This window comes from Arvicanthis niloticus, chromosome 21 (assembly GCF_011762505.2).
Source record: "Arvicanthis niloticus isolate mArvNil1 chromosome 21, mArvNil1.pat.X, whole genome shotgun sequence".
Taxonomy (NCBI): domain Eukaryota; kingdom Metazoa; phylum Chordata; class Mammalia; order Rodentia; family Muridae; genus Arvicanthis; species Arvicanthis niloticus.
In genome coordinates, this window is record NC_047678.1 from 39899087 (window position 1) to 39926539 (window position 27453).

The 27453-nt window shown below is 48.8% G+C and overlaps 1 protein-coding gene across 4 annotated transcripts in view; it reads right to left on the reverse strand.

Moving 5' to 3' along the window:
* The window catches only part of Scn10a (sodium voltage-gated channel alpha subunit 10), a 79763-nt gene that overhangs the window by 2886 nt on the left and 49424 nt on the right, over nucleotides 1-27453 (reverse strand). For 2 of the 4 annotated variants that reach the window (XM_034484075.2, XM_034484073.2), the window contains 12 exons: nucleotides 25214-25573; nucleotides 22247-22699; nucleotides 20514-20654; nucleotides 18279-18402; nucleotides 16881-17035; nucleotides 13620-13793; nucleotides 11147-11269; nucleotides 9936-10220; nucleotides 8159-8212; nucleotides 6945-7082; nucleotides 5973-6077; nucleotides 2063-2333 (listed from right to left, as the gene is read on the reverse strand). In XM_034484075.2, coding sequence (XP_034339966.1) covers nucleotides 2063-2333; nucleotides 5973-6077; nucleotides 6945-7082; nucleotides 8159-8212; nucleotides 9936-10220; nucleotides 11147-11269; nucleotides 13620-13793; nucleotides 16881-17035; nucleotides 18279-18402; nucleotides 20514-20654; nucleotides 22247-22699; nucleotides 25214-25573 — 2383 coding nt within the window. Of the gene's footprint in view, nucleotides 1-2062; nucleotides 2334-5972; nucleotides 6078-6940; nucleotides 7083-8158; nucleotides 8213-9935; nucleotides 10221-11146; nucleotides 11270-13619; nucleotides 13794-16880; nucleotides 17036-18278; nucleotides 18403-20513; nucleotides 20655-22246; nucleotides 22700-25213; nucleotides 25574-27453 lie in introns of all 4 variants that reach the window. The other 2 variants (XM_034484072.2, XM_034484074.2) reach the window with 2 other exon arrangements.

Genomic DNA, 27453 nt, shown 5'->3' on the forward strand with positions numbered 1-27453 from the left:
CAATCAAAATGTCCTTGTGAATCTCTTACTTCGAAAGACAGATGAAACAAAACAAACAAACAAAAACTCAAACCCACTAGCCAACCTACCACAAAGCTTTCTGTTGTGCTAAGTCACATAAGCCTAAGGGGGGGCCTCCCCCCTTAGGCTTATGTGACTTCTCTTTTGTTTGTTGTTTGTTTGATAGGAAGTCTCACTCTATAGCCAAGGCTGGCCGTGAATTCACTGTAGCCCAGGCTGACCTCAAATTCACAATATCCTTCCTGCCTCAGCTTCTTAAGTGCTTAGATTATAGTCATGGAGACCAAACCCAGCTAATAGGGTAAATCTCACCACTAAGTAACTAATGAACTGACTAATTAGAAGGGAGAAAACTTTCAGAGGCAATGTATGCCCTTGCGGTGTTGACTGTAGAAGTGCTTTCATGGATGGACACACCCCCAAGCCTGACAGGTTGTGTATATTAAGTACACATGGTATTTCTTTTTGTACGTCAATCCTAACTCAATAATGTGGTTTTTAAAATCCCAGCAACAACCCAGCAGTAATACCAGGACAAAACAAAGCCAGACTAAAAGTCTCAAACAAATAAATGCCACCCAAGACTCCGTTTTAACACTGGAGTCAGGCTTGTGGGGATGGGTAGCTGTCAGTTGTATGTAGATCCTGTCAGGTCTTGATAGCAAACCAATGGGAAATTAACCCAAAGGTATGCTCTGACATGAGAAGTAGGTGGTCCAGGGTATAACTGACCAGTGTATATTTCTGATTCAATATGAAGTTGGTGAGTCAGGCTGTGTCCTTTCAAAAATCAAATGTCAATTAAACCATGAATCCGAGGGCAATGTGACAGTCTTCACTGTCAGCTTGCCTGGATTTAAGATAACCTAGGAGACACAGTTCAGGGTATGACTCAGGACATTTCTGAAAAGTTTAACTTTTAGATCAGCCCTGAATGTGGGTGATACCATCCTATGGGCTGGGGTCCTGGAGAGAATGGAAAGGAGAGAGCGAGCTGACTGGGAACACAGTATGACCTCGCACCCTAGGCTCTTGCTTTGGCCTTTCCCCTAGGATGGCTGCATTCCCTTTCCACTGGAAGCCTACGAAAGTCAGCTTTCTCTCTTTAGTTGCTCTTGTCAGATATTTGGAAGAGTCTCTCAGTTGTTGTTGTGAAGGAGTTAGTCCTTTAGAGGAGCACAGGCTGGTCTGAGTTTGGATTTACTCTGTAACTTTGCTTAACATTCCTAACCTCAGAGGCGCCATTTTAAATGTATAACACGAGATCAGTGATGCCTCCTGAACAGGGCTGCTGAAGACCCATGGCCCCCAGCCTGGTGCTCAGAACTCAGTAAGTAGGAAGTTATAGTGGCCTCATTTCTCACATCAGATTCCAACCCCAGACACCACTGCACCCAAAATATAGAGGGTTCACCAACACCCAGTATCTTTATAGCATTAATTTCAATGCATGGACCTTCTGTCCTCTGTGATAACAAGGTGAAGCCCGCTGAATATCTTCTTCTTCTGGGAACATCCTGTGGGTGGGTATTTAAAGTCTGCTTCCTTTGAAAGCTGCACACACTAGGTTCTTCTAAACTAGACAACGTGCTATAAAACGTGAGCTGAGCCTAGGGAGATGGCCCCGTGGGAAGGGCCCTTCTAAAGCGGGGTATGCGAGCATGTGCCTGCATTCCAGTGTTCTTAAAGCAAGATGGGAGGTGAAGACAGGAGAATCCCCAGAAGCTGTGGGCCAGCTAGCCTGGTGTAAAACTCAGAGAGCAGTAAGAGTCTTTGGATCAAACAATGTGGAAAATGAGAGCTGATACCAGAGAAGTCTTCTGACCTCCACACGAACATCATGGCATACGTGTACCTGCACACACACACACACACACACACACACACACACACACACACACTAGAGGGGGGATAAGGAAGGGAGAGGGAAAGGAGGGATTTTTTTTTTAAAAATCAAGTTGACTGTTTCCTTGGTTTGAAAGAAACAGCTAAAGGAGCCCAAGCAGGCACGAGGCTCCCCCAGTGCACGGCTGCCACTTACTCCCAATGGACAGAATCACCACTATGAAGTCGAATACGTTCCAGCCGTTGGTGAAGTAGTACTGCCGCAGGGCGAACATCTTCATCACACACTCGCCCGTGAAGACGGCCACGAAGAACTGGTTGATTTTGCCCAGGACGTTTGTCTTCTCCTTGCTCTGATCGTCCGTCTCCACCATCATGGTGACCATGTTGAGGCAGATGAGAACCATAATGGTGATGTCAAATGCTTGCCTGGTCACGATGTCAAACACGAAGCCCTGGTACTTATTCTGAGAGAGAGAGAGAGAGAGAGAGAGAGAGAGAGAGAGAGAGAGAGAGAGAGAGAGAAGGAAGCCTCAGGCCGGGATATTTCAGCCTCCTGTATCCAACTCCTAGCTGTGAGGGCTCTTCAGGCTCCAGTCTTTCTTACCCCATCCTTTCCCCAGTTGCAAGCCCTCCAGCCTGTGAGTGGACATGTGTGTGGTCTTTGCTAATCATTTTTCTTGATCACCAAACTGCAGCCTCTCTGAGGGCAGTTCCTGCGTCCATCTTGCTTACAGTTTGAATTCTAGCATCTGTATAGAGCCCCCCACCCCCCGGCAGTATGTCCTCAGGAAATTGAGGGAATGGAAGATAGACCGAGTGACTGTGAGTTAAACACCTCAACATCTGATAGTCACCTGACTAGCGTTGATTATATCTAACTCTGTACAGAGACACCCACTGGATGGATACTATGTCCAAGGTCCCACGTGTGTGGCCACAAGGGCCTGAGAGAAGAACCTGCTATAGTTATACCAGGGTTCTTCCAGAAGCTTTCAAGTGGGTGGGGGGAAAGTGCTGCTACAAAGTCCATCCCTACTGATGCTTCACAGTGGGGGAAGGGTTGCTACCCTGCTGGGTTACAGCAGAGAATCAGACCAGAGAGGACCTGGCTCTGTGTGACTGTTGGCTCAAGTCCTGGCGTGGGAGGGGTATTGTTAAGCCACTGAACCCTTCCATGTCATCACTAAAAATGCAGAGAAAAATATAGAGGCCTATTCGTGGTTACATGACTTCAAATCAAATCATGCAAGCATCAGATTAGGGTAGGTATCCCAACTTTTGGCTGTTCCAAGCTCGGCCTGTGGGTGTGGTTTACATCTCCCTTACCCTCTGTGCCCTCAGAGATGGCGGAGGGTGACTGATAACATGACAGCCTGGAGTCTGTTATTTTCTCATAATGTGGAGTACATGAAACCTGCTCTTAGTGGTTTCTATAAGAGAGAGCACTATAGAATAAAATTACCCAGCCTTATAGAGCCTTTAGCTTTCCCAGTGGTTAAGACAAGATCTAGAACGTGGGCTTTTCCAGAGGCAAGAGGTTGGGGTGCATGTGTGGCTTGGGAAATCCTTTTGTGGTACTGTGTTAGCTCGGCCATGAACAACACCCACACACAGCTTCTCAGCCAATGCTCTGCTTGGCTCCCAAACACATAGGTGGAACATTCCAGAGACAGATGCTGGACAGGAAGAAAGCTGGACCTGGGAGGACAGAGCGTTGGACCAGCCGTCCTGGCAGCAGTGGAGACCTTCGTGCCCCTCCGTTTGACCATCAGACTACTGACACAGCCGACTCTGAGCCGACTCTGAATTTCTCTAGGAGTCTCACGCTGGGTGAAGGAACAGAAGACTAAAGCCTGGTGACAGCCAGGGCAAAGCTTGTTTCCCAGGAGATTTTTTTCATACAGTTTTGGCAACTGATCAGGCTGCCTTGCAGGATAGACTGGAGATGAGTTAATGACAGGTCAGTGACAGGCAGGACCACACTTGGCCAGGGCCTCCCATTCATATTGTTCGTTCTCTATTTAAACCTAACCTAGTATCAGGCCTTGGAAGATAGACTTGGGTGTCTGGGACCTCTTTATTTCTCCCTCTTACCATGTTGAATAATCTCCTTTCTCTGGCTCTTGGTCTCACCTGTCTCTTTACTTGGCATTTTGGGATGGGAGGCCCACTTGTTAGGGCTGCTACAGCCAGGCTTGTACCCTAAACTTTCCAGTAACATTAGATAAAGTAGGAAAAATTCCCCTTGCATTTTCTTCTTGGTTCTAGACATTAGGAAGGGTCAGGTCTATGTCGCTGGGCAGGTGGTATCAGGTTATGAATGCTGGCCAGAGCACAGACTGTGGACTGTGGTTATGGTCTCTGCTTAGACACCACTCTTATGGTTTCCCTAAGATTTCCAAGCCTTGTTAAAATATCCCAACCTTGCCCCAGCTTTTCTTGATTAGGGAACACAAGCTCTAATGTGCACCAGCCTTGGGCCATAATAAGAGGAGCCATGCCTCCCCACTAAGATTACCAGTGCAGTCAATTAGTAGTCTAAGCTCTCTTCCAAACAGATGGAGGATCCCAGGGTTCTGGCAGAGAGCCAGGCAGTGAAGCCACTTCCCTCCTCATGGCGGAGGGACACCCACCCTATGCCACCACTGGAGGATGTGGGGGATCCCGGCTGAGCCTTCACAAGAAGCAACGGTGTCCACCTACAATTCCCTCTCTGACCGTGTTGCCTGGAATTCCAACAGTAGCTCCATGTCTTCGGATCTACAGGACAGTTTTTGAAATAGAGCCCATCTTAGCCCAGGGATAATGAGGGGAAGAAGCTCTAGTGACCCATGGGCTGCTTCATAAGTGCTGAGAGGCTGGAGAGAAGCAGCAGAAGCTTGCTTATTCTCAAGGGTTGCTCAAACACAGGACTCTGGTTTCCGTGGGATCTCAGCAATGGTGTGAGGCCAGTGAAGGCCGTGGAGCTCAGCTGCTTGCTTCTTAACTTCTCTCTTGAGTATCACTGGCTGGACTCGGCTTTCTACCTGAATCTTTTCACTTTGAGCCTGTTCTCACCCATTGATGTGTGTGTACAGGTGCGTGTGCACATGTGTATGTGATATGATGTGTGTGTGTGTGTGTGTGTGTGTGTGTGTGTGTGTGTGTGTATAATCTCAGATTTGTTTCTAAGTGCCATCTATCTTGTTTTGAAACAGAGTCTCTCCCTGGCCTGGAGCTTGCTAAATAGGCTTGGCTGAATGACCAGTGAGCCCCAGGGGAGCTGCCCATTTTTGCCCTGCCCAGCAGTGGGATTACAAGTGACATGACCACACCCAGCTTTATAAATGTGGATTCTGGGGGTTGAATTTGGGTCCTTATGCTTACAAGGTAAATACTTCACCAATAGCTACCTCCCCAGCCCTGTGTTTGTGCATGCCTGTATATGCATATGTGTGTGTATGTGTGTGTGTATGTGTGGGTATGAGTGTGTATGTGTGTCCATCCTCAGGAAGCCCTGCACACTCTTGCTCAGACCCATCCAAACTCAGTTATCTTAGTCTTATAGAACTTGGAAGGCACCCCCTGCCCTTCCAGAGTCTGGAACCCCCTGCCATCCTTTTGTGGTCCAAAACTTCTGAACAGATTCTAGACAGCAACAGATCGATTCTTATTATTGACACACAAAGTGTGTTGAAGGTGACAGCTCTTCTCTCCTCCCTGTAAATGTCCTGACAGCCTGGACTGACTGGAGTAACCCATATGAGGGCCACACCATGAGGCAGAAATTCTAACCACCCTTTCTCTTTCCCACTGTTTCTAAGGCCGCGATAGAAACCTAAGGCTGTTGGGCGATGCAGAAGTCATCAGAAGAGCTTGTGGGATGCCCCAGTCAAAGCTGCTTTCACTTCATTTAAACTCACTTTTGGGGCCCGAGAGCCTCATCACTTCCACACCTAAACTTGTCCCAGGTCTCCCCATACAGCACTGGCCAGACTTCAGTTCAGCTGAGGCTAAGGCTGAATTAATTCTCAAGCCTCTTCAGGGAGAGAGAAACCCTGGGGGGGCGCTCACCAGGGGCTCCCGTGAGACCCTCCCTGACTCTGCAAGGAAGCCTGGCTCACCAGGGGCCGTGGGATGGGCTTCTGCGGTTTCTTGGAGCCCAGCTTCTTCATGGCATTGTAATACTTCTTCTGCTCCTCCGTCATGAAGATGTCCTGGCCCCCTAGGTAGAGGAGAGGGAGGCGCTGATGTCATTAAAAACACAAGATTCTCCCCGAGATGCCAAAACCCGAGTGTTCTGAGTAGGAAGGACCATTCATGCCTTCCTATCTCTTCTGCGGGAAGGATCAGGGAACATCTGGCCTGAGAAGGAATGGCTCATTGCAGACTCCCTGCCTGGGCTTGTTTCTACAGCCAAATGCTCTACCACAGCGTTATGCTCACGAAAGACTCTGAGGTGAGCACCTGGATAAGATCCAGTGCCCGGGTTTCTGAAGTAAAGCTTGTTTCTGTTGTACAGTACTGAGAGTGGAGAGGGCTTGGGAACAGGACTCTAGGAGAAGATGCAGGCACAACGGGAAAGCATTTTATACCTTTAATGCTCCTATTTTATGTTATAAATATAGCTAAATAATTGGGATTAGGTTCCTATGAAGCTACGGGAAGCATGGTGGTAAGAACCTCCCTCCCCAGAAGGTTGGGATTCTGAGAGTGCCTAAGTGCCCTTCCTGAGATGTCTTGACTCTGTCCCTTGGGGGCTTTAAAGCTCCAGAGTGGCAGGTGCTCGAGCTCTTTCTCTCCCTGTCGGAACTTCTTAAAGCATCGTCTATGACATTTGGCTCCAACTGAGGAGACCGAGGTCACTTTATTGGAGGATGGGAACCTTGGGGAGCATTTGCTAATACTGATAGCAGTAGCGGCAGCAGGAACCAGACAGCGGTGAGGACCAAACCCAAGGGTCGAATATCAGCTTGGTGCTACAGACAGGAAGCACTGTAAGTATCACTGGCTTTTAGCCACAAAGGCCACAGCTGCCTGAGGGACAGGAAGCACAAGATTCATTAGCGCGACAGACACACCGGACGCCCACTTATCTTTTTTTTCTGTTGATTGAAGTTGTCAATTATGACCCCGACAAAGAGATTCAGCGTGAAGAAGCCACCGAAAATGATGAAGACAACGAAATATAGGTACATGTACAGGCTTTCCTCCCAATTGGGCTGACTGTCGACCTGTGGTTAAACAAAACGGGAGATGCAACTCCGCTTAGGTTCCCCTAACAGCCAATGCCGAGACATGACCCTGGTTCTTTATCCCATGAAGCAGGATTGAGGGGGCCGGGATGAAGCCACAGGTGAGAAAGGCTGAAGAGGTATTGTTAACTAGGCTGCTGCTGTAGGCAACTGCAGCTTCACCCTGATGGAGAACACACCCCACAGTGGAACCACCAAGGAATGAGGACACTGTGATACTTGTCTATGAACCCCGAATGAGAGTTGTCCAGAAACATCCCATCGCTGCCTTGCTGGGAGAGGCCACTGAGAAAGATCTGATGAGCTTAGAAAGGCTTCAAACAGAGGATGGGAATCCCATTAGAAAGGCTTCAAACAGAGGATGGGAATCCCAGAGGACTCCAGGGGCCGAGGGGACACTGGCAGGACATCAGTTGTGCCTACCATTGCAGGAAGGGGTCCTTCCCATCAGCAGCACTACTGTTAGGGTTTGAATGTGGAATGTCTCCCACAGGTTCATTAGTGTTTGGATACTTGGTTCCTGGTTGGTGCTGCCGTTCGGGAAAGTTGTGGAACATTCATGATTGAAAAGTTGGCTGGGAGCCGTGAATTATTTCCCATCCACTCTGCTTCCTGACTGGGACTGCAATGGGACCAGCTGCCTCCCTCTCTTGTTATCATGCCTTCCAGGCCGTGGGAGACCGTATTCCCTTTGAATTGTAAGCCAAAACACCATCTTGTTTACATTGTTTCTTGTCAGGTGTTTGTTTGGTCATAGTAACAGGAAAAGTAACAAATCCAACCACCGCTACCAGGATGCTACCAGGATGCTACCAGGATGATGCTTAAACAGCGAGCAGCAGACACACTGGAGAAGTCTAAGGAGCACGCACAGAAAGGGGCAGGCTAGTTGGGCCAAATACCCCAAAACATAGGGGCTGGATGTTGCCACAGAGATGGGTTGTGGGAAGCTGTGTGTGCTTGACTCTTTGGGCTCCAAGGCCTTTTAAATTTCATCACACAGAGAGTCACTGCAACAGGATGCACAGACGAGAAGGCACAGGAGCAGGACTCACCTCCCGGGAATCCACAGCTGCATACATAATATCCATCCAGCCTTTGAAGGTTGCCTGGAAACAAGAAGGTGGAAGACAATCAGTGTCTGTCTCAGTATCTGTCCATTTAACTGGACCTGTCTGTCTCTACAGTGGCTCAGTGGGAGAGAGCAAGACACTGAGTTAAAGAAGGCTGGGGAGAAGAGAGCTCAGGCAGAAAGGGAAGAACGGGAAAAGTCTTTCCATGATTTGACTAGTTTCACATGACTTCAGGTAATCCAGAATAGCATCCAGTAACCCAGAAGACATGGAACTTCCTAGAATATGGCTTGATCTGGGACTCCGCTTGTCTAGTTATAGGGACAACAGGTGCAGGCCGTTCTGTGCTCTGCTGGGCCGACATTTTCTCAACGATTTTCCCGTGGATGCACATGACATAAGAATAAGAAATGCATCTAAAAGTGGGAACAAGACCACATCTCCTGTCTCCAATTTTAACATTCTTTGTTTCTGAAAGGTCAAATGATTTTTAAATTTACTTATTTATCGAAAAATTTAATCTATTCTTTTCTCATATACTATATACATCCAGGTTGCAATTTTCTCTCCCTGCTCCCACCCAGTCCCCTACCCAAGTTTTAGCATTCTTGTGTGTGTGTGTGTGTGTGTGTGTGTGTGTGTGTGTGTGTGTGTGTTTTAATGTACATGTATGCAGAAGAGAGAGAAAGTTGTCTGGCATCCTTCTATTGCTATCTGCCTTGTTCCCTTGAGGCATGCTCTTTCACTGAACCCAAGGCTCACACTTTATTCTTCACCTAGGATGGTGGGCAATAAGCTCTCCCGAGGCTTCTGATTTCACATCCCCAGCTCTGGGGTTATAGGCAAGTGCCAACATGCCCAGAATTTTACATGGGTGATGAGGATCTGAGCTTAGGTCTTCACGCTTGCACAGCAATTGCCTGTGAACCACCTCCCCAACCCAGTTTTAACGTGGTTGAGGCCTCAAAAGCAGATGTGCTTTGTAACATATCCCAGGCATGAAAGAGACTGTGCTCGCTCCAGTTCCAGTTCCAGTGTTTGATGGGCTATTTGAATAACATATTGTCCAATTTTTCTCATAAAGCTCCAACTCCTGCATCCGGTCCTGCATCATTGCCAGGGGTTAAGCCAAGCGTCTGATAGACCACAGCTATGCAGAGGTTACTTGTTCCTTGAATGAATGAACTGGGGATGGAATACAGGAACTCATAGGCAAATAAATGTGAGAGATGTATAAGTAACTGAAACACACCGCAATGAACACAGGACTGAATGAAGGGGTGGATATGGACAAGTGTATGGCATGAACACACTTGTCCGTTATCACCAATAGTATTCATCATTGCAATAAACTCGATTAGCCATAATTGATTTATCTTACAGGAGATAACAAGAAGTGAAAGATAAAGCCCTGTGTACATGCTTGCTCTGTACACCCTATCAATCACAAGCCATCTCTCAACATAGCCTCATGGATGGCCCATCTTATTGTATTATCTTAGCCAGACTTAGCCAATTGTAGCTCTGTGAGCTCACACCCATTAGTGAGGGGCGCTCACACCCATTAGTGAGGGGCGCTCACACCCATTAGTGAGGGCCTCTCCTCTAGTGCTGTCATCTGTAGAAACACAAAACGGTTTCAGGTTACACTCAATGCTGCCTCTTGTAGCATCTCTATAGTATCTTCTGGAAGAATCTGGACACTCCATTCACTAAGCAGCCAAAGGAACAGAAAGGACAGGTCTCAGGCTTGACTCACCACCTGGAGAAGCGCGAGGTAGCCCATAGCGACATTGTCAAAGTTGACTTTGACGTTAACCCAGAACAAGTGGCCAGTGGTGTTTTGATTGTGACATGCCAACTTGTTATCCACGATTGTCGAATTCACGAGGGAAAATGGGTTGTTTGTGGTGTCGACACATCTTGAAAACTTCCCTGCGAAGAGGTTGACGCCCATGATGCTGAAGATAAGCCAGAAGATGAGGCAGACGAGGAGGACGTTCATGATGGAGGGGATGGCGCCCACCAAGGCATCTACCACTACCTGGTGGGAAATGGAAGAGGACCTGAAATCCCCAAATGTCACTCGTCTATGGTTCTTTCACAAACACACTTGCACGTGGAGACTAGAAGACATCTTCAGGAATCTCACCCACTGTTTCTGAGGCAGTCTCTCATGACCTAGAACTCACTAGGTAGGGTAGGCTGCCTGCCAATGAGCCCCCGCCAATGATGGATCCACTCACCTCTACCTCTCCAGCTGAGATTATACAACGCACCTCCATGCCTGCCTTTTAAAATTTTGCTTTTTACATGGGGTGTGGGGCTTGAATTAGATCCTCATGTTTGCAAGGTGATCTCTGTGCTGACTGAGCTGTCTCTCCAGCTCACAGCTGGTCTAAAAACTCCACTGTTATTTGCAAAGCTATGGTGGTCACTTTGGGCCACTGGTGGCATTGAGACTGGGAGGAAACTGATGGCAGTAAAGAAAGTCAGGGTGGGTGGAGAGAAAGCCACAGGACATAAAAGCGGCATCCAGAGCCACAACACCTTCGGGTGGACTCTGGCTGAGGTGCTGGATGGAGGTTATCTCTACATTTATGTAGAGTGCCAGAGAAAAAGACTCACTTGAAATGGAATAGTGGGAGTTCTGGACATACTCAGGGATAAGACCAACAGGCAGAGAATAACCAGGGCCACTTCCCTGAGCGTGTAAGGTCTGAGTTCTGGGAGTGGTGGCATTTGTAGGTGACAAGAAAAGAGGTTCTTAAGATCAGACTTGGGAGAGACAAGAGAGTTAGATGACACAATGTCATCAGAGCCTGATCAGGAAGGGACAATGCAGAGCTGATATCTGGAAGTGGGACCTGTCACTTTGGGTCAGCAGTATGGAGGACATGGGGGTGTGGGGATATTAGAGAAAGTTTGTGAAATGCTGCCAATCAGAGAAGTTCCAAAACAGGGTCTTACCCTCATGCCTTCAAATCGAGACAGAGCCCTCAGCGGTCGGAGGGCACGGAGAGTCCGAAGGGCTTTGATGGATGCCACGTCTGAATATTCAAGGATCTTTGCTATGAGACTTGTCAGAGAGATCTGGTGCAGGCAGAGACCAAACAAAGCATTATTCTAGTGTTCTAGAATGTCATCTGGCAGAGAGAGACAGTCACTCTATGCCCAGCGTCCTAGTTCCTGCCTGCTCTGTCCCTCTAGCCCATTGTCCTGGTTCCCACTTTTTCCTGAACCCTTGAAAGTCCTTTTCCTTTACTGAATTAAAATGTTTATGACTGTATATTTATTGTACATAATGATGGATTTTATATTTACACACACACACATCATATTCACCTCCCATGATTCCCAGTTGTCTCCCTCATCCTCCCGCTGACCCCTTCCTCTCCAATTATGTCCCTTTTATTTTCATATCTTATTCCAATTCCAGGTGACAAGGCAATGCCCCCACAGACACGCCTATGAGCCAACTAGATCTAGAGAATTCCTCAGCTGAGATTCTTTCCCCACGTGATCCTAGGTGGACATTTGAAACTGACCATTAGATTGGAACAGGAAGAATGAAAAGATGGTGGACCACATAGAGAAAAGGAGGATGGGTAGACGGGCCATTAAATGACTGGCTATTTGGTTATAAGGATGAACCAAACAGTAGATAGAGGGTTAAACACCAGTGAGGGGGATGGACAGAAGGAAGGAGGCAAGGATAAAGAGAAAACAGAATGATTAATGGGAAGGGATAGCTAGAGGGAAAGGGGCAGATGGGAGAAGTGAAGGAAGGAAGAAAAGGAAGGATGGAAGGAAGGAAAGGAGAGTGACTGGTGGAACAGATGAAAAGAGGGATGTGTGGAAAGGACAGAGACAATGAAGAAAAGACTCCCTTCTCTTCCTCCTCTCCCTCCTCCTCTTCTCCCTCCTCCTCCTTTTTTCCTCCTCCTCTTCTTCCTCCTCTTCCTCCTCTTCCTCCTCTTCTTCCTCCTCTTCTCCCTCCTCTTCCTCCTCTTCCTCCTCTTCTTCCTCTTCTTCCTCCTCTTCTCCCCCTCTACCTTTTTTCCTTCTCCTCTTCTCCCTCCTCCTCTTCTTCCTCCTACTTCTCTTTTCCTCCCCCTCTGTTTTTGTTTTTGAGACAGTATTTCTACATAGCCTGGGCTGTCCTAAAACTCATTGTGTAGACAAGGCTCACCTCGAACCCACAAAGATCTGCCTGCCTCTGCCTCCCGAGTGCTTGGATTAAAGGTTTGCGCCACCACACCCAGCTTAAGAAGAGACTTTAAGGTGATCAGAACTGGAAAACAATAACCTCTACACAATCGAGGTCTCTCAGCTGGTGGCCAGCCAGAAGACAACAGTTTCTTTCTATTTGTGTATAATTATTTCACATGCACAGAACTGTCACCTGTGACTTCACTTTCAGCCCTCTCAGTGTGTCCCTGTGGCAAAGTGGCCTGATGCCACTGGCTCACTGGCATCAAGAAAGAAGGGAGTTGTATGCAGGCCTGTTACAGAGGTATTGCCAACTTAGGCTAGACAGAATGTTCTGTCTTGGAGCCCAGCCAGATTCAGGAGGCAAAACCCAGGCACAGACATGTTTCCTGACATTGCTGATGTGCAAGGCCCTGGTGCAGGTGGCTGCTGAAGGAGGGAGACAGAGACAAACAACCCAAGGCTTACCCTGCTCACAGGAACTCTCAGCTAGACAGCAGTGAGCAAGTAACACGGGTTGGCATATCAAAAAGCCAAGAAGGAGATGGTCTGCAAAGGGGCAGAGCAGTGCAGTGGTTAAGCCGTGGGAGTGATGGTGGCCTGTGTATGGAGCTCGTGGCTGGTGCACTGATGCAGGGGTTGGCAGTCAGGTGACGAGAGTCACTACACTGGAGTTCCAGCAGGACCTTACTGCTACCAAAGAGGAGCCAGTGTCCTCAGCTCAGAGGTTCACACCCACAGTTGCGCCTTAGAAATCACTGGAAGCTTCTACTAAAAACTGATGCCTGGAGCTGACCCAAGATCAGAAAAGCCAGAATCTCCCAGTGTCCTGCCTGCCCAGGGTGGTTTTTAAAAATTCCATTGGTATCTTTAGCACAGTCATGGAGACTATGAAGCTAGCAGGCAGACTGTCTGTTTGAAGACCACAGTGCTCTGAGATCCAGAGCCCTGGCGATGGGTGAAGGAACTCGAAAGCCTAGATGCCCATGTTATCTTGCTGTAGTAGGTTTACTAAGCAGAAGCCCGAGACCTGCAGGCTCACCGAGGGTCACCATCGTGTCTGAATTGTGAGCTCCCTGGAGCTTCCCACTCACGGACGTGCAATGTTATCCTGACTTCTCACTCAGTGCTCAAAGCAGCCCCTGAGAGACACCCAATCAGCCTTGCGTCTGTTCTAGCGGTAGCCACCTGTCTCTGGTGAGATTCCCACCTCCACCCCCACAGCACTCACATTCACGATGAGAAAGTCCAGCCAGCACCAGGCATTGGTGAAATATTTTTTGAAGCCATAAGCTACCCACTTGAGCAACATCTCGAACACAAAGATGAAGGTGAACACTCTGTCAGTGTACTCCAGCATGGACTTCACTCGGGGTTTTTCTTCTAGGTAGTTATCCTCAAAGGCCTGCAGGGAAGGGAGAAGAATGGCCAGTATCACAGGAGTCCTGATCTACAGCAAGGACCACCCCACTCTGCCCACAGCCTCCAGTGAACAGCCTCAGGATGGCAACATGGTACATAAACCAAGACTTTGCAGCCCACAGGGACATCCAGCCCTGAGACTTCACAGGCCTGTTGGGTACAAGTGAGGAAAAAAAAAAAAAAAAAAAAAAAAAAAAAAAAAAAACCTCAAGCTTGATTTTGGAAGCAAACCAAAGGGATGTTCACAGTGACTTATTTTAAAAATAAAAGCCTAGAGGGCTATCCACAGGCAGTCCACAAGAGAGGAAAGAACTGCCAAGAAACTTCTGAAAGTAAGCATCTTATTTCATGGGTAATCAAGGAAATTCAAATAAAAAAGAGACGCCAATTTTTCTATTTATCGGAGGCAAAGATGAAAGAGAACAGAGACAGTCCCAGCGTCAGCATGTCCGTCGACATTCCTTCTCAGGGATGATGGATGGCAGAGAAAGACAGCCAGGCTTTGGGAGCCAAATGGGTGTCAGGAAGCTAGTCAACTTATTCCCAAGGCTGTGCTAAAGACACTGGGTGCTACCAGTGTCCCCATGACTCTTCATGGGAGGCTTCAGTCCCCAGCTGCTGGGAGCAGCTTCAGGGTTTGGATCGAATTGAATCCACTTTGGGAAGTGTTTACTAGGTTAGATGCCCACCAAGACAGTCCAGGGCACCCACAGGGAGCCTTGGGCTTATATATGTTTGTCTCCATGTAGGACAGCTCTGTGATACCCTGGATGGTCAAGGCTCCCCTGGGATCAGCTGAGGCTGGACACTCTCAGCTCCTTCCCCTGACCTACCCTGCTTTCCTTCCGTGCCTCATCCACAAGTCCTCTTCAATAAGCTGATGGATCAAGAGACATGGCTTCAACATCTGCAGCTTGGAGCAAATCTAAGCCAGGCAGGCATTCATAAATCTCCAACAACCATTCAAAATCTTCGGGCATCATTCACTATCTCTATCTATTATTCAGTATCCTTGATAATAATTAACTATCCCGGACAGCCATTAAATATCTCTGATCATCATTCAATTTCACTCAGTATTTCTGGCAATCATTTGACATCTCTGATTGTCATTCAAAAATCTCCAGTAAGTACTCAACATCTCCAAGGCAGTGCTGAAGATGTTGTCCGTGTGAGGTGTGAATATGGGCGCTAACTGACTAAATGGGGGCACCTTCCTATAATGTCGTGGCTGTTACGTGAGTTTGCATGAGCGCATTTCCTGAGGAGTTACAGAATGCACACACACATTTATTTTATAATATTTATGTATTTGGTGCATGAGAAAGCCGGGAAGAGCCAGGCGGTGGTGGCGCACGCCTTTGATCCCAGCACTTGGGAGGCAGAGGCAGGCAGATTTCTGAGTTCGAGGCCAGCCTGGTCTACAGAGTGAGTTCCAGGACAGCCAGGGCTACACAGAGAAGCTCTGTCTCGAAAAACCAAAAAAGAAAAAAAAAAAAAGAAAAAAAAAAAAGAAAGCCGGGAAGAGCCACACGAAAGTGTTTTTAAAGTGAGTTTCTCTTTGAGTGACAGGAAAATGGCTAATTTTTTCCCCTTTACCTTTTTCTGTAATTTCCAAGAGGTTTTTTTTTTTTTTTTCCATTTTACTTTGTCAGATGAAAATTCATATATTTTTTTAAGCACTCCAAGTGAAAGCATAAAGAAGCCTAAATTTGGTACATGTCTGTTTGGTCCCGCAGGAAAAAGAGCCAGGGATTGCAGGAAAGCTGCTTGGCGGCGGGGCTGGGGCAGAGCAGATGTTTTAGGTTTTGGGTGCCCCCTCGGGAACAGGGAGGCTGGCGATAGACTGTAGAGAGAGGAGAGAGGAGGTTGCAGCAACTGGGTGCAGATAACGAAGAAGGGGACCTGTGGGGGAAAGCCTGTGGGGAGACGGGAGCTGCGAGGTGTGTGTGGGGGGGAGGGGGCGGGGTGTAGGGATCTACTTAGCAGCTTTGGCCATTTATTCGTTCCTTTCCCCCTCCCGGCACCTGTCTCTTCCAGATGCTCTTCCTTACGGCCCAGAGGCCAGCGGCACACTGAACAATTCTGCCTCTCCAGGACAGGATGGCATTTAGTCAGTTCTCACGCATTCAGTAGACTGTTTTCTTTTTAGAGAGCAAATGACACAGGACAAGCAAGACACATGGACAGGGGGACAGGGACATGGGTAGAGCTGCAGGAGAGTGGGGCTGTAGTCTCAGCTCTTAGATTAGCTTGGACCCCAGCTGAGTCTTTGCTGTGAAGCATGGCCAGCTAGGGACAGAAAGTCCCTTCTGGTGTCTGGGTCTACTTTGCTTAATTAGGGTGGGCACTCAACACTGCCCTGAGCCTAAGTCCATGGGAAGAGGGTTTCCTTCCTTGTTCTCCAGGGCTCAGCCTTTGGCCAATGGCTTTGGGTGGGAGCATCTCAGATTCTATCCCCTAATACCTTCCTATTCAGTGTGGCTCTCGGCTGCCAGCAGCAGCCTCAAGCTTCAGCTTGTTAGAAATGCAAGTTCAGTTACCAAGCTCTCAAACTGGGCCTGCGTTCCCACAGGCCCAGATGTGAGGACCAGATGTGAGGAGACGACGCGTGAAGGAACTGTGAGATCTGAAGAAGTAGCAGGCATGCATTTTGTTAAGACAAGGGAAGATGGTCTTGATCTTCAGGAAAAGTCTCTGGAGGTCAAGGGGGTAGAAAGCCAAGGCTTTAGGGATCCACTATGGGTGGAGTTAGGTTTTGCTACTGCCTAGTTGCTGACATTGGGGGAGTCCTCTGACCGTTTGAGTCTTAGTTTTTTCCATCTGTTAAGTGACAGACATGCCCTCGTTGCTTGAACAGTTCGTATCTAGGCTCAGAATGCTATGTGAGGGGTACTGAGCATCCCATGGGGTGAGCAGGGCTAAAGCTCTCCTCCCATCTGTAGCTGAGGACTTTCAACTCAGTCCTTGAGGGCAGCCCACCGAGGCAGCTCTAGCTCCAACACCTTTGGGTGGAAGTCCAGGCCAGTTGGAGGCCATCGAGGCAGGGACCCCATTTCTTCCTCCTTACCAGCGCTCCACTGCTGAGCAGAATCATGAAGATGATGAAACTCTCAAACCAGCTGTGCTCCACAATGCGGTAGCAGGTCTTGCGCACCTGCCAGCCCGTGGCCCAAGGAGACTTACTGGTATTCACTTTGCAGCAGGGACAACATCGAGTGCAGCCTGGGGCGGGGTGGAGGAAACGGGGAGGGGCGGGGACAGATGGTGGACAGGGCCCTGGTTAGCTTTAGCTGTCAGTGTTGCAGGTGGACTCAGCTCACTGTGGACGGCGCCCTTCCCTAGGCAGGTGGTCCTGGACTCTGTAAGAAAGCTAGCTAAGCATGAGCCTGTGACCAAACGCAAACAGCACTCCTTCACGGTTTCTGCTTCAAGTTCTTGCTTGAGCTCCCTGCCCTGACTTCTCTCAATAGTGACTATGACTTGGAAGTCAAATAAATCCTTTTCTGCCCTCGGTTGATTTTTGGCCATAGTGTTTTTATCATAGTACAGAAGGTAAACTAGAATAGATAGTGACAGATAATGCAATAAGATGTCGCTCTGGTCTGCAGAGAAACCATTGTGCTGGGAAATACATTTCCACACCATTGGGGAAGACTCCTTTGTGGAGCACAAGAGGAGTGACCCCTCCCTGCTCTTTTTTCTATCTAGCTCGTTTGTGCTACCTCTCATGGCCTTGATACTCAAATGCCCTCCCTGGGTTCTTTCCTTAATATAAATGCACCTAGTTGTCTCCATCCTTATGCCCACAGATCCCTAGAAGGCTGATAAACTCTGAATCCTGAATTTGATGGCTCTGGGAGGCTACAGCCCGACCCATGCTGGACTGAACACAGCCGACAGAGGGCCTGGGTCCAGCTTAGCTAAATTCAGGTGGAAGCAGAAACTCAACGGAATGCTGCTCCCACGATTTCTACTTATTTAAAGCTACCAGGGCCACAGTCACCTTCTCAGTAGGAAGTATGTGTCTGTTTATCCATCCTGTGAGTGTTTATGGAGAATGTAAGGTGTCTCAGTTTTATAAATACTATAGGGGAAAGTGTCTCAGTATAGACCCACTTTATAGAATGTCACCAAAGATTTAAGGGAGCAGACACCCATGGCCCTTTCTGGGGCACCTTCACATCCCCAACCAGTTCACAGTGACACCAGTATAGCATCATTTCCCCCTTTCACACTCAAGAGTTTATAATCTCACAAGGTGTTCCTGAGGGTGAGGAGGGAGGAGGGCACAATGTGCTCTGACACAGATGTCCCAGCTGTCTTGAGCCTTTTTTTTTTTTTTTTTTTTTTTTTTATCCCTGTGGATGCCAGGTCATGGCTCTGGACACAGAGGTGCTTAGGTAAGTGTTGGGTGGGGTGCTGACCCTGGTTAACATGAGCATGAAGAGGTCCATGACTCTTGTACCTTCTGTGAAACAGTCATCGGGTTCGTCCAGCTCATCCGCCAGCTCAGGGATCTTCCTCAGGATCTCCTCTGGGTCCGGGCAGTCCACCGTGCTGCCCTCGGAGGAGCTTGTGTCATCCACTCCCTGCAGGGCAGAGGCTGGGGCAGTGAACATGGCTCTTTGAAGAACCTGGCACTTCTGTACATGGTCGCTGCCTGTCTGGTTGGGCTGGGATCCCTGGAGGGCAGGTGAGCCCCTACAGGACTGACTCAGGCTCAGCTGTCTGCTGCTCTGGCATCTTTGTGTGTTTGAGACTCAACATCTAAGGCCAGGACATGGATGCTCCCTGTGGAACCCTGTGGCTTGGCCGAGCCAGGATGCAAATCTCCGGGCCATGATGGAGAGCTGGCAATGGCCCGAGACACCATAATTACACCCATAAAGAGGCTCAGCTTTCAATGCACTTGAATATTTAATCGGGGGGAGCTGTGTTGCCGGGGGTGGGGGGGGCTGCCATCCTCCCAGCAGCGCTGGCCTGTAATGTCTCCAGACGAATTCAATTAGGAGCCAGTATTAGTGAACCTGATCGCTTGGCTAATGGAGCCAAATGGCAGGGAGGGACCCCATCTGTCACCGACAGGCCCCTCCCTGCCTGGCCAGGGTCATGGCTAAGAAAACAAAAACAAAATTAAAACCTACGCTCAGGAGTTATGTACGGAAAGAGGAGAGTAGGGAAGGCTGGTCAGGGGGTGTCCATCGAATAACTTAGAAGGGACAGGACACCCACATGCGGAATGTCACAACCCCCACCCAAACTGCATCCTAGTCCACTCTGTTATCTTAGTTTGCTGCGGTCAGCCTTGCCTGGGCTCAAAGCCAGGAGCTGACATTCTTCACACTGAAGGGCTTGATAAGTCGTGTGCGTGTGGGTGAACTGTGTTCGTCTTATCTCGGCCAAGTCCAGTGGCCGTCACACAGCTGCACTTGGGGCCGAGGTGTCAAGTTAAAGCCCTGAGTTTCTTAACAGTGGCAGCAAGAGTACTAAATATCTGGAGCCTGTGTGCACGCGTGCACGTATACGTGCACGTCGCGTGTGCGAGTGACTGTGTGACAGTGCATGTGCACTCACATGCACGTGTGGGTGAATGCTTGAGGCTAGAGTTAGATGCCTCCCTTAGTCGCTCTCCACAAAAGGCAGGGTCTCCCACTGAGTGTGGAGCTCGGACTTGGAACATGGAACTGGACTTGGCTAGATTGCCTATTAACTGGCCACTGACCACCAAGGATCCCCTCGTCTCTGCCCTTCTACCCACAGCACTGGGATCATAGGGGTACACTACTATGCCCAGCTTTTTACTTGGGTGCTGGGGGTACAAAGTCAGGTCCCTGTGCAAGCCCACCAAGCACTTCACTGACTGAACCATTTTCCTTGCCCCAAGACGCTGACTCTTAACAGGCATCTCTTTGCAGAGAGACTCCCCCAGGATTTGTAAGTGACACCATGGTTTATTTTTACCTCGCCCCAGCATCCTGCAGCTGAGTGTTCTCCCTGCTCGGTTTTTGTGAGGCTGTCAGTTCGCTGTGCACCTGTAGACAGTCTCCCTCCACCCCAGGCTGCTTTTGGCGAGAGAGAATGATGTGGACAAAAGACGGAGGGGGGCATCCCTGGGAAGACTCTCCCCCGCCCAGGGGACACCTCCACTCTCACTGTTGTCTCTGGAAGATTACCTGACTCTCTTTGTTCACGGTCTTTTGTCCCCTCTTTCTTGGCTGTCATTTTCTGGGCACGTACTCCATTTCAGACAGGAACTGAACATTTGACGAGCGGCTTCTCATCTAGGCTTCCAAATAACCTTACCAAAAAGGCACTGCACGCAGTCCTAGATAGTCCATAGCTGCACAGTTCTATATAGGCATCCCGCACAGACCTGTATAGGCACTATGCACATTTCTATATAGGCACTGCACACACTCTATATAAGCACTGCCACATAGTCCTATAGATGAAGACATAGAGGCTTAGAGAGTAGGAGCTGGTTCAGGTCCTATAGCCTGGGGGATCCACACTCTTTTCCCATCCTTATAACTAGCTAAGGATGAGGTTCAGTGATGTAGCATGGTGTGATTCAGCAGAGGTTGGCAGATGGTCCTGCAGTTGGGTGCAGCCTTGTCCAGTTCGCACTGTCCTACAGTACCAACCCTCCTGACAGCATCTGTCCAGCTGTAGGATCTCTCTAGGAAGCTCACATACCTACCTCAGCAGGGACCTGAGGGTTATCCTCCCTCTTCCATCTCTCCCCCAGGTATGGAGCCAGGTCCTCAGAGGACATCCTGGAGGCTGGGCTTTGGGTTGCCTGGTGGTCTTCACACTTTGGGACCTGTGGCAGCTGCTCCTGCTGACAAGAGAGGACCCATCTAGGTAACTGAGTCAATTCCAGTTGACCACTTATGAATAGAAGAACTTTTGCATGTGACAGGCCTCCAGAGCTAAGGTCTTCTTCACACATGCACCTTACATGCATATGTACATCGGCGTGAATTAGGCATCGGGGTATATAAGTCTGTATACAGCTCCTGGCTCCATTTGCAGGTATGTGACCTTAAGAAATCTATGTAATCTCTCTGATCTTTTTTGTTCCCTCTGCAACACCAAGAAGGTGAGATTTACTTCATGTGGTTCTTCTGATCACTAAATATATAAACGCTTATATAATACATTGCAGGAGATTTGGCTCCACAGATGGTAGCCATGGCCCTCTGAACCTTGAACCTTGCCAGAAGTCAAACTGGTCACAGACTAAAGTCATTTGAGCACTCCCTACCTCAAACACCTCAAAGTAACCGAACATGCCCCTGAGCTGCAGACAGCTATCAGAGAGTTCATGTTCTTTACTCCCGGGAGGTGACACTCTGGCCTCAGCTGTCACTCAGACAAAGGAATCTAGAGAATGATAGTTGATAGGAGCAGCTGCTGGTGTACAAATGACAGCTGTAGGGGAGCAAGACAGTTGGGAGAGCCATGGATACAAGGCGTAGATTTATGGCCTGGCCAGCAGCCCTGAGTGTCTCTAGGGACCGTTCTGTATCCATGTACCCACCCATTGAGCACAATGGATGCCCTGAGTCACCAAGGTTCATGAGGACTGATGTACCAGCTCAAAGCACTAGGAACCTGTGCAAGGTATTGAGAAAGACTCGTTATCAGAAGGCTCCAGGCTGCCTTCAGTTCTTTGGTTCTGAAGGGAATGTCATTTTCTTCCGAGGTCTTTTGTCTGGGAAAAAAAAAGCCTATAAAGATGTCAGAGAATGACAAGGACTTTTCCTGTTCTGGCAGAGATGAGGTGAGCCTGCTTTCTGGAGGCCTCCTGGTACTGGAGACACACCCTTAGCTGTTCATGTAAAACCCTGGACTGTGGAATCAGAGGAATCTGTGGGAATGAGAACGTAATGGCAAGTACCTCGGAGTGGTCTGCAGCTCGCTTGCCTCCTCAGGACTTGACTCTTTCTTCTAGGCTTTGCTGAGGTGAGTGCCTACCCTGGAATGCCGGACATGGCTTCCTTCAACTTCTACTTGGCCTGGTTGCCTAAGCCTGCCTTGCCAGGAGCTTACAGCTCTGACACTCTGGGTTTGGAAAACCTCTCTGGTGCTAATCTACTTGGTCATATTTAGAGTCCCCATGGAAACACACCTCTGTGTCCTGTACTGAATAATGAGGAGAACGTGAGCTTAGCACCAGAATTCATCTCTCTGTTCCCTGACTGGGCTCCAGTGTGTCTACGTTGTTCTCACCATGAAGGACCGATGAGCCTTCAAACCATGAGCCAAGCCGTCCTTCCCCCTTTGAGTTGCTTCTATCAGGTATGCAGTCACATCATTGAGAAAAGTAGTGAAAGCAGCCTGCTTACCAAAAGTTCTCTCTTCTGCCTAGAGCCACTCTCTGCTCCTCCCACTTCCCATAGCCATCTGTCCTCTGAAGAGACTTCTTACCTGTTCTTTGGGGCTCTCTTCCTGCCAGGAGCTCTGAGAAGCCTGCTCCACGTCTTCCTCGATCTCTTCAAGGTCAGATTCCCCCTCAGCAATGGGCACAGAGACCCACACGTTAGGATCAGTGATGAAGTCCCCGTGGTTTTCCTTGGAGCCACTGAGAGCTGGCTTTGCTGGGTTCCCCACTGTAGCGTTGACAGCATCAGCAGCAACATGGTTCTCGGCTTTGGAGCTCGTGAGTGGGGGTTTCACCCCCAGCTGGGGCTCCATCTTGGGCCAACGGAGCCGGCAGTGGCTGCTGACGTAACTGACAATGGCCCGACTGGCCTGATGGCCAAATACCTGAATCCTGGCCAGTGCTAACTGCAAGTTGTTCACCTCCCCGTCATCCTCTGGGGCTGTGAGATTGTCCGCACTGAAGGAGTTCAGCAGTAAAGCGATGAAAAGGTTGAGCACCTGAGAAGAGGCATGGAAGGGAAGACACATCCATCACTTTGCACGGGCAGCTGGGAAACAGAGAGATGGATGCTCTGCTTGACCTTCCACCTTTTCATCCAGTGCAGAACCCTAGCACGTGGGAAGCTGTCACCCACATTCAGAAGGCTCTTCCCTCCTCAGTTAAACCTCTCTGCAAATGTCCACACAGGCACACCCAGAGGTGTGTATCCTAGGTTGTTCTAAATGCCACCACGTTGACAACCAATATCGACCATCACAGGTTCTCCAGCATCTTCATAGTCTGGCATAGTCTTGATCTCTCTGGCCTACTATTGCCTGAGCTGTCCCTGCCCACAGGAAAGACTGGAGTCTTAGAAGAATGGATACCCTGGGCACAGCTGGAGAGAGCTTTGGGGCTGTCTTGGGACCCGCATGTCTACCCATGCAGACCCCAATCTCAAATCTAACCCTTCTAAGCACACACCTCAAAGTGGGGGGATCATCCTGGAGGCAGAGGAACATTTGGAGGGATGGTGGGCTTGAGGGTCTGCCATTAAGGATCAGAAGAAGGCATTTGTGCCCCAGGAACCAGGGTGGGAGACAGATAAGTGCCCTACTGTGTTTTTATTCTCTCAGCTGAGCGTCCTCCCATCCTCCCACTTCACCACAGATACAAGCTGATTGACTTCTGGAGTCCTCAGCGCTTAAGAAAGGGGCTCTTGGAAGATCAGTAGAGGGAGGCACAGACACTCACAGGCAGAGGGGGTGGAGATGGGGTCTAGCTGGGGTGGAAAGCTGGTGTGGGACTAATTACTTCTCCAGAGGTCCATCCCCCCAGAACCTGGGAGCAGATTGAAATAATGTAACCAGCTGGGTACCATCCAGCTTGACTCCCCATCTAGGTTCAAGCTGAGAGTGCTTTTTACTCTCTTGAAGAAAACCATTGGAGCACCCAGACCAGGTGAGAAACTTCCCTTGCCCATGAGCTGCTTCGGCTCATTGAGTCCCTGCACTTGCCACACCCCGTAACTTAGTCCTGCCCACACCAAGCACCTCTTTCTTGGCTTTAAGCAAATTAAGGCTTGGGAAAGTCACTCTCTGGTCCTGATTCCCTCAGTTAGAGAATGCTGGACTGGAAGTTTCCTACCCTGTCTTTAAGCTCGCTCCTGTCAAGCCAGGCTGCATGGAAGCGCGCACACTTCCCACTGTATTGCCCACATGGCTTTGATATGTTTGAAGGCACGCCAACAATTCAAGACTGTATGTGTGTATGTGTGAGTGTGTGTCTGTATATGTGAGTGTGTGTCTGTTTGTGTGTATGCCTGTATATGTGAGTGTGTGTCTGTTTGTGTGTATGCCTGTATATGTGAGTGTGTGTCTGTATGTGTGAGAATGTGCCTGTATGTATGTGTGAGTGTGTGCCTGTCTGTGTGAGTGTGCCTGTCTGTGTGTGTGTGCCTGTCTGTGTGTGTGTGCCTGTCTGTGTGAGTGTGCCTGTATGTGTGAATGTGTGGCTGTATGTGTGTGTGCCTGAGTATGTGAGAGTGTGCCTGTATGTGTGAGTGTGTGCCTGTCTGTGTGAATGTGAGGCTGTATGTGTGTGTGCCTGTCTGTGTGTGTGTGTGCCTGTATGTGTGAGAATGTGTCTGCATGTTTGTGTCTGTATGTGTGATTATGTGTCTGTGTTTGAGTGTGTGTCTGTCTCTGTGTGTGTCTATATGTGTGAGAATGTGCCTGTATGTATGTGTGTTTGCCTGTCTGTGTGTGTGACTGTATGTGCAAGTGTGTGCCTATATGTGAGAATGTGTATGTATGTGTGAGTGTTCCTGTGTGTGTGCCTGTGTGTGTCTGTGTGTGTGCCTGTCTGTGTGAGTGTGTACCTGTCTGTGTGAGAATGTGCCTGTATGTTTAAGTGTGTGTCTGTGTGTCTGTATGTGTGACTATGTGTCTGTGTTTGAGTGTGTGTCTGTATGTGTGTACCTGTATGTGTGAGAGTGTGTCTGTGTGTGACTATGTGTCTGTGTGTGTGAGAGTGTGTCTGTGTGTGACTATGTGTCTGTATGTGTGAGAGTGTGTCTGTGTGTGACTATGTGTCTGTATGTGTGAGAGTGTGTCTGTATGTGTGTGTGCCTGTATGTGTGACTACGTGCCTGTATGTGTGAGTGGGTGCCTGTATGTGTGAGTGGGTGCCTGTATGTGTGAGTGGGTGCCTGTATGTGTGAGTGGGAGCCTGAGGACAACCCTTGCTGGTATTCCTCACTAGCAGTCCAGCTTGTTTTTGAGACAGGGCCTCTTGTTTGCTTGGAACTCACTAAACAGAGGCTGGGTGGTCCCCAGGTCTCAGAGATCCATCTGTCTCTGCTTCTCTCACACAGGGTTACAAGAGGGCGCCACCATGCCTGGCTTTTTCTTTTAAACATGTTTTTGGGGGGGTGGGATTGAACTCAAGAGCTTCATGCTCATATAGCAGACACTTCACTGACTGGGCTGCCTCCCCAGGCTGCAATTCACCTGTGAGGGGTCACTACTCACCACCAGGTTACCCAGCACCATCACAGTCAAGAAGAGGATGAGGCAGATGTATTTCTGGCTGACCTCCATGCAGACCCACATGTTCTCGATCCACTCTCCACAGAGGATCCGGAAGACGACGAGGAAGGAATGGAAGAAGTCACACATGTGCCAGCGGAGTCTCTCACCATTCCACAAGGAGGTGCCATCATTTTGGCACCCATAGCTCTCCGAGAGAAGCTGCTTTCCAACCAGGGCGAAGATAAAGACGATGATGGCCAGGATGAAGGTCAGGTTGCCCAGGGCCCCCACGGAATTCCCAATGATCTTGATAAGTATGTTCAGGGTGGGCCAGGACTTGGCTAGCTTGAAGACCCGAAGCTGTGGAAAAACAGACACTGTCTCAGGTCCTGGTTACTCTTCCCATGATCTCATAACTGGAGTCTTGACTGGAAGCCAAGCTTGTGGGACAAGCACCAGGAGGCTGTTTTCAAAGACTTTTCTTTTTACAAATCATCCCGAGCTATGATCACCTTCCAGTGGTCCCTAAGTTGAAAGTACTCCACCAACTAGCAGATCTAGAGACCTAGGGAGGCTAGCCATAGACTGGATCCTTCCTGGACACAGGGCTGCCCTCTGATGTGAGTTTAGCTGAAACTGGAACTCATAATAAGAACAGCCTCACTCCTGACCTGGTGAGAGGATAGCTTCCTTTGCCTAGGGCACAGTCCCCTGCCACAGACACACAGTGGTTAACTTTTTTCTTTTTTTTAGGGCATTTTGTATCTTGGGACAGTTGACAGCATCTGTTGTCGCCACATACCTTGAAACACCAAGTGTGATTTCATAGATCCAGAAAGCACACTGGGACTGACAACCCAATTCCCTTGCCTTACTGAAGTCCAGACATGCCTGGCATGGTACCTAACTAGTCTTTGGGGTATGTGGAGAAAGGTAGTGGACCCCTTCTCTTGTGTAGTCAATAGTTAGCAACTGAGATAGGATAAAGACTTAACCTTTAATGAGGTTTACAACAAGGGAGAAGTGCCATGCACAAAGAGGCTTAAACACTCAAAAATACATTTGTGTGATCCTCTAGTTCTCCAGAAAGAAATATGCAGACTCCAGTGTCCGCAAGCCAGTCAATGTGTGTGGATGGGACACCGGCTAGGAGACACATGCAGGCCTAGGTGTTGGGACCTGGAGCTGAACATGAAGGATGGTAGCCATTCTATCATCCACAAAGCAGGGACAAACCCTGAGACAGCAGGTGCAATGCCCATACTGTGTCTGTGAGCTTGTCTGTGTGAGGAGGAGCCATACTCACCTTAAGCCTGATCTGGAAAGCACTCTCTTCATAGTGGAGATGGAGATTTAAGGACCTGAACTGGACAGAAGCAGCTGGCAAACATGAGAGAAGATGGAACCGCAGACTTTCCACAGAGGATGCAGACTTCTCTAAACAGAAGTCTTTAGTCTCAGTAAGCTTTGAACAGATGGAAATGGGCAGGAGGGATAGGGTCCTGACCCTGCATAGCAGCCACTCACCTCACTGCAGAGCCTTGAGGGACAGTGAGGGACACAGGGATATGCTTATCAGAACCTGAGCAAAGTATCAGGTAGCCTACCCTAGTCAGAATGACTGTCGTCAAAAGAGCAAATGGCACGCTGGAGAGATGGCTCAGCAGTTAAGAGATCAGACTGCTTTGTGGGAGACCAGGGTTTGGCTTCCAGCAGCCATAATGGATGGCTCATACTGCTTGAAACTCCAGCTCTGGGAATCTAGTGCCCTCTTCTGGACTCCAAGGGTAGTGCACTTGATATGTACATATGCATGCAGACACATGTGCACACACATGCATACCCCTATATCTATGTATCTGTCTATCAGTTATCTCTCTATCTATAAACAATCTGTCTGGCTGTCTATCTATCTATGTTTGTTCTATCAGTCTATCTTCTATCTATCTATGTATCTATCTATGTATCTATGTATCTATCAGTCTATCTATCTATGTTCTATCTATCTATTTATCTATCTATCATCTATGTTCTCTCTCTCGCTCTCTCTCTGTGTGTGTGTGTGTGTGTGTGTGTGTGTGTGTGTGTGTGTGTGTGTGTGTTAGGCGGCTACACTTGCCTTATTGGACTTCACTAAGGAAATTTGTGGTTTCCTTAGGTGAGGTAGGATGGTTAGATGTTACCATTAGAATCTCCTTGGTGAGATTGGTGGTTGTCATCATTAATCTCCTGTAAGTTTA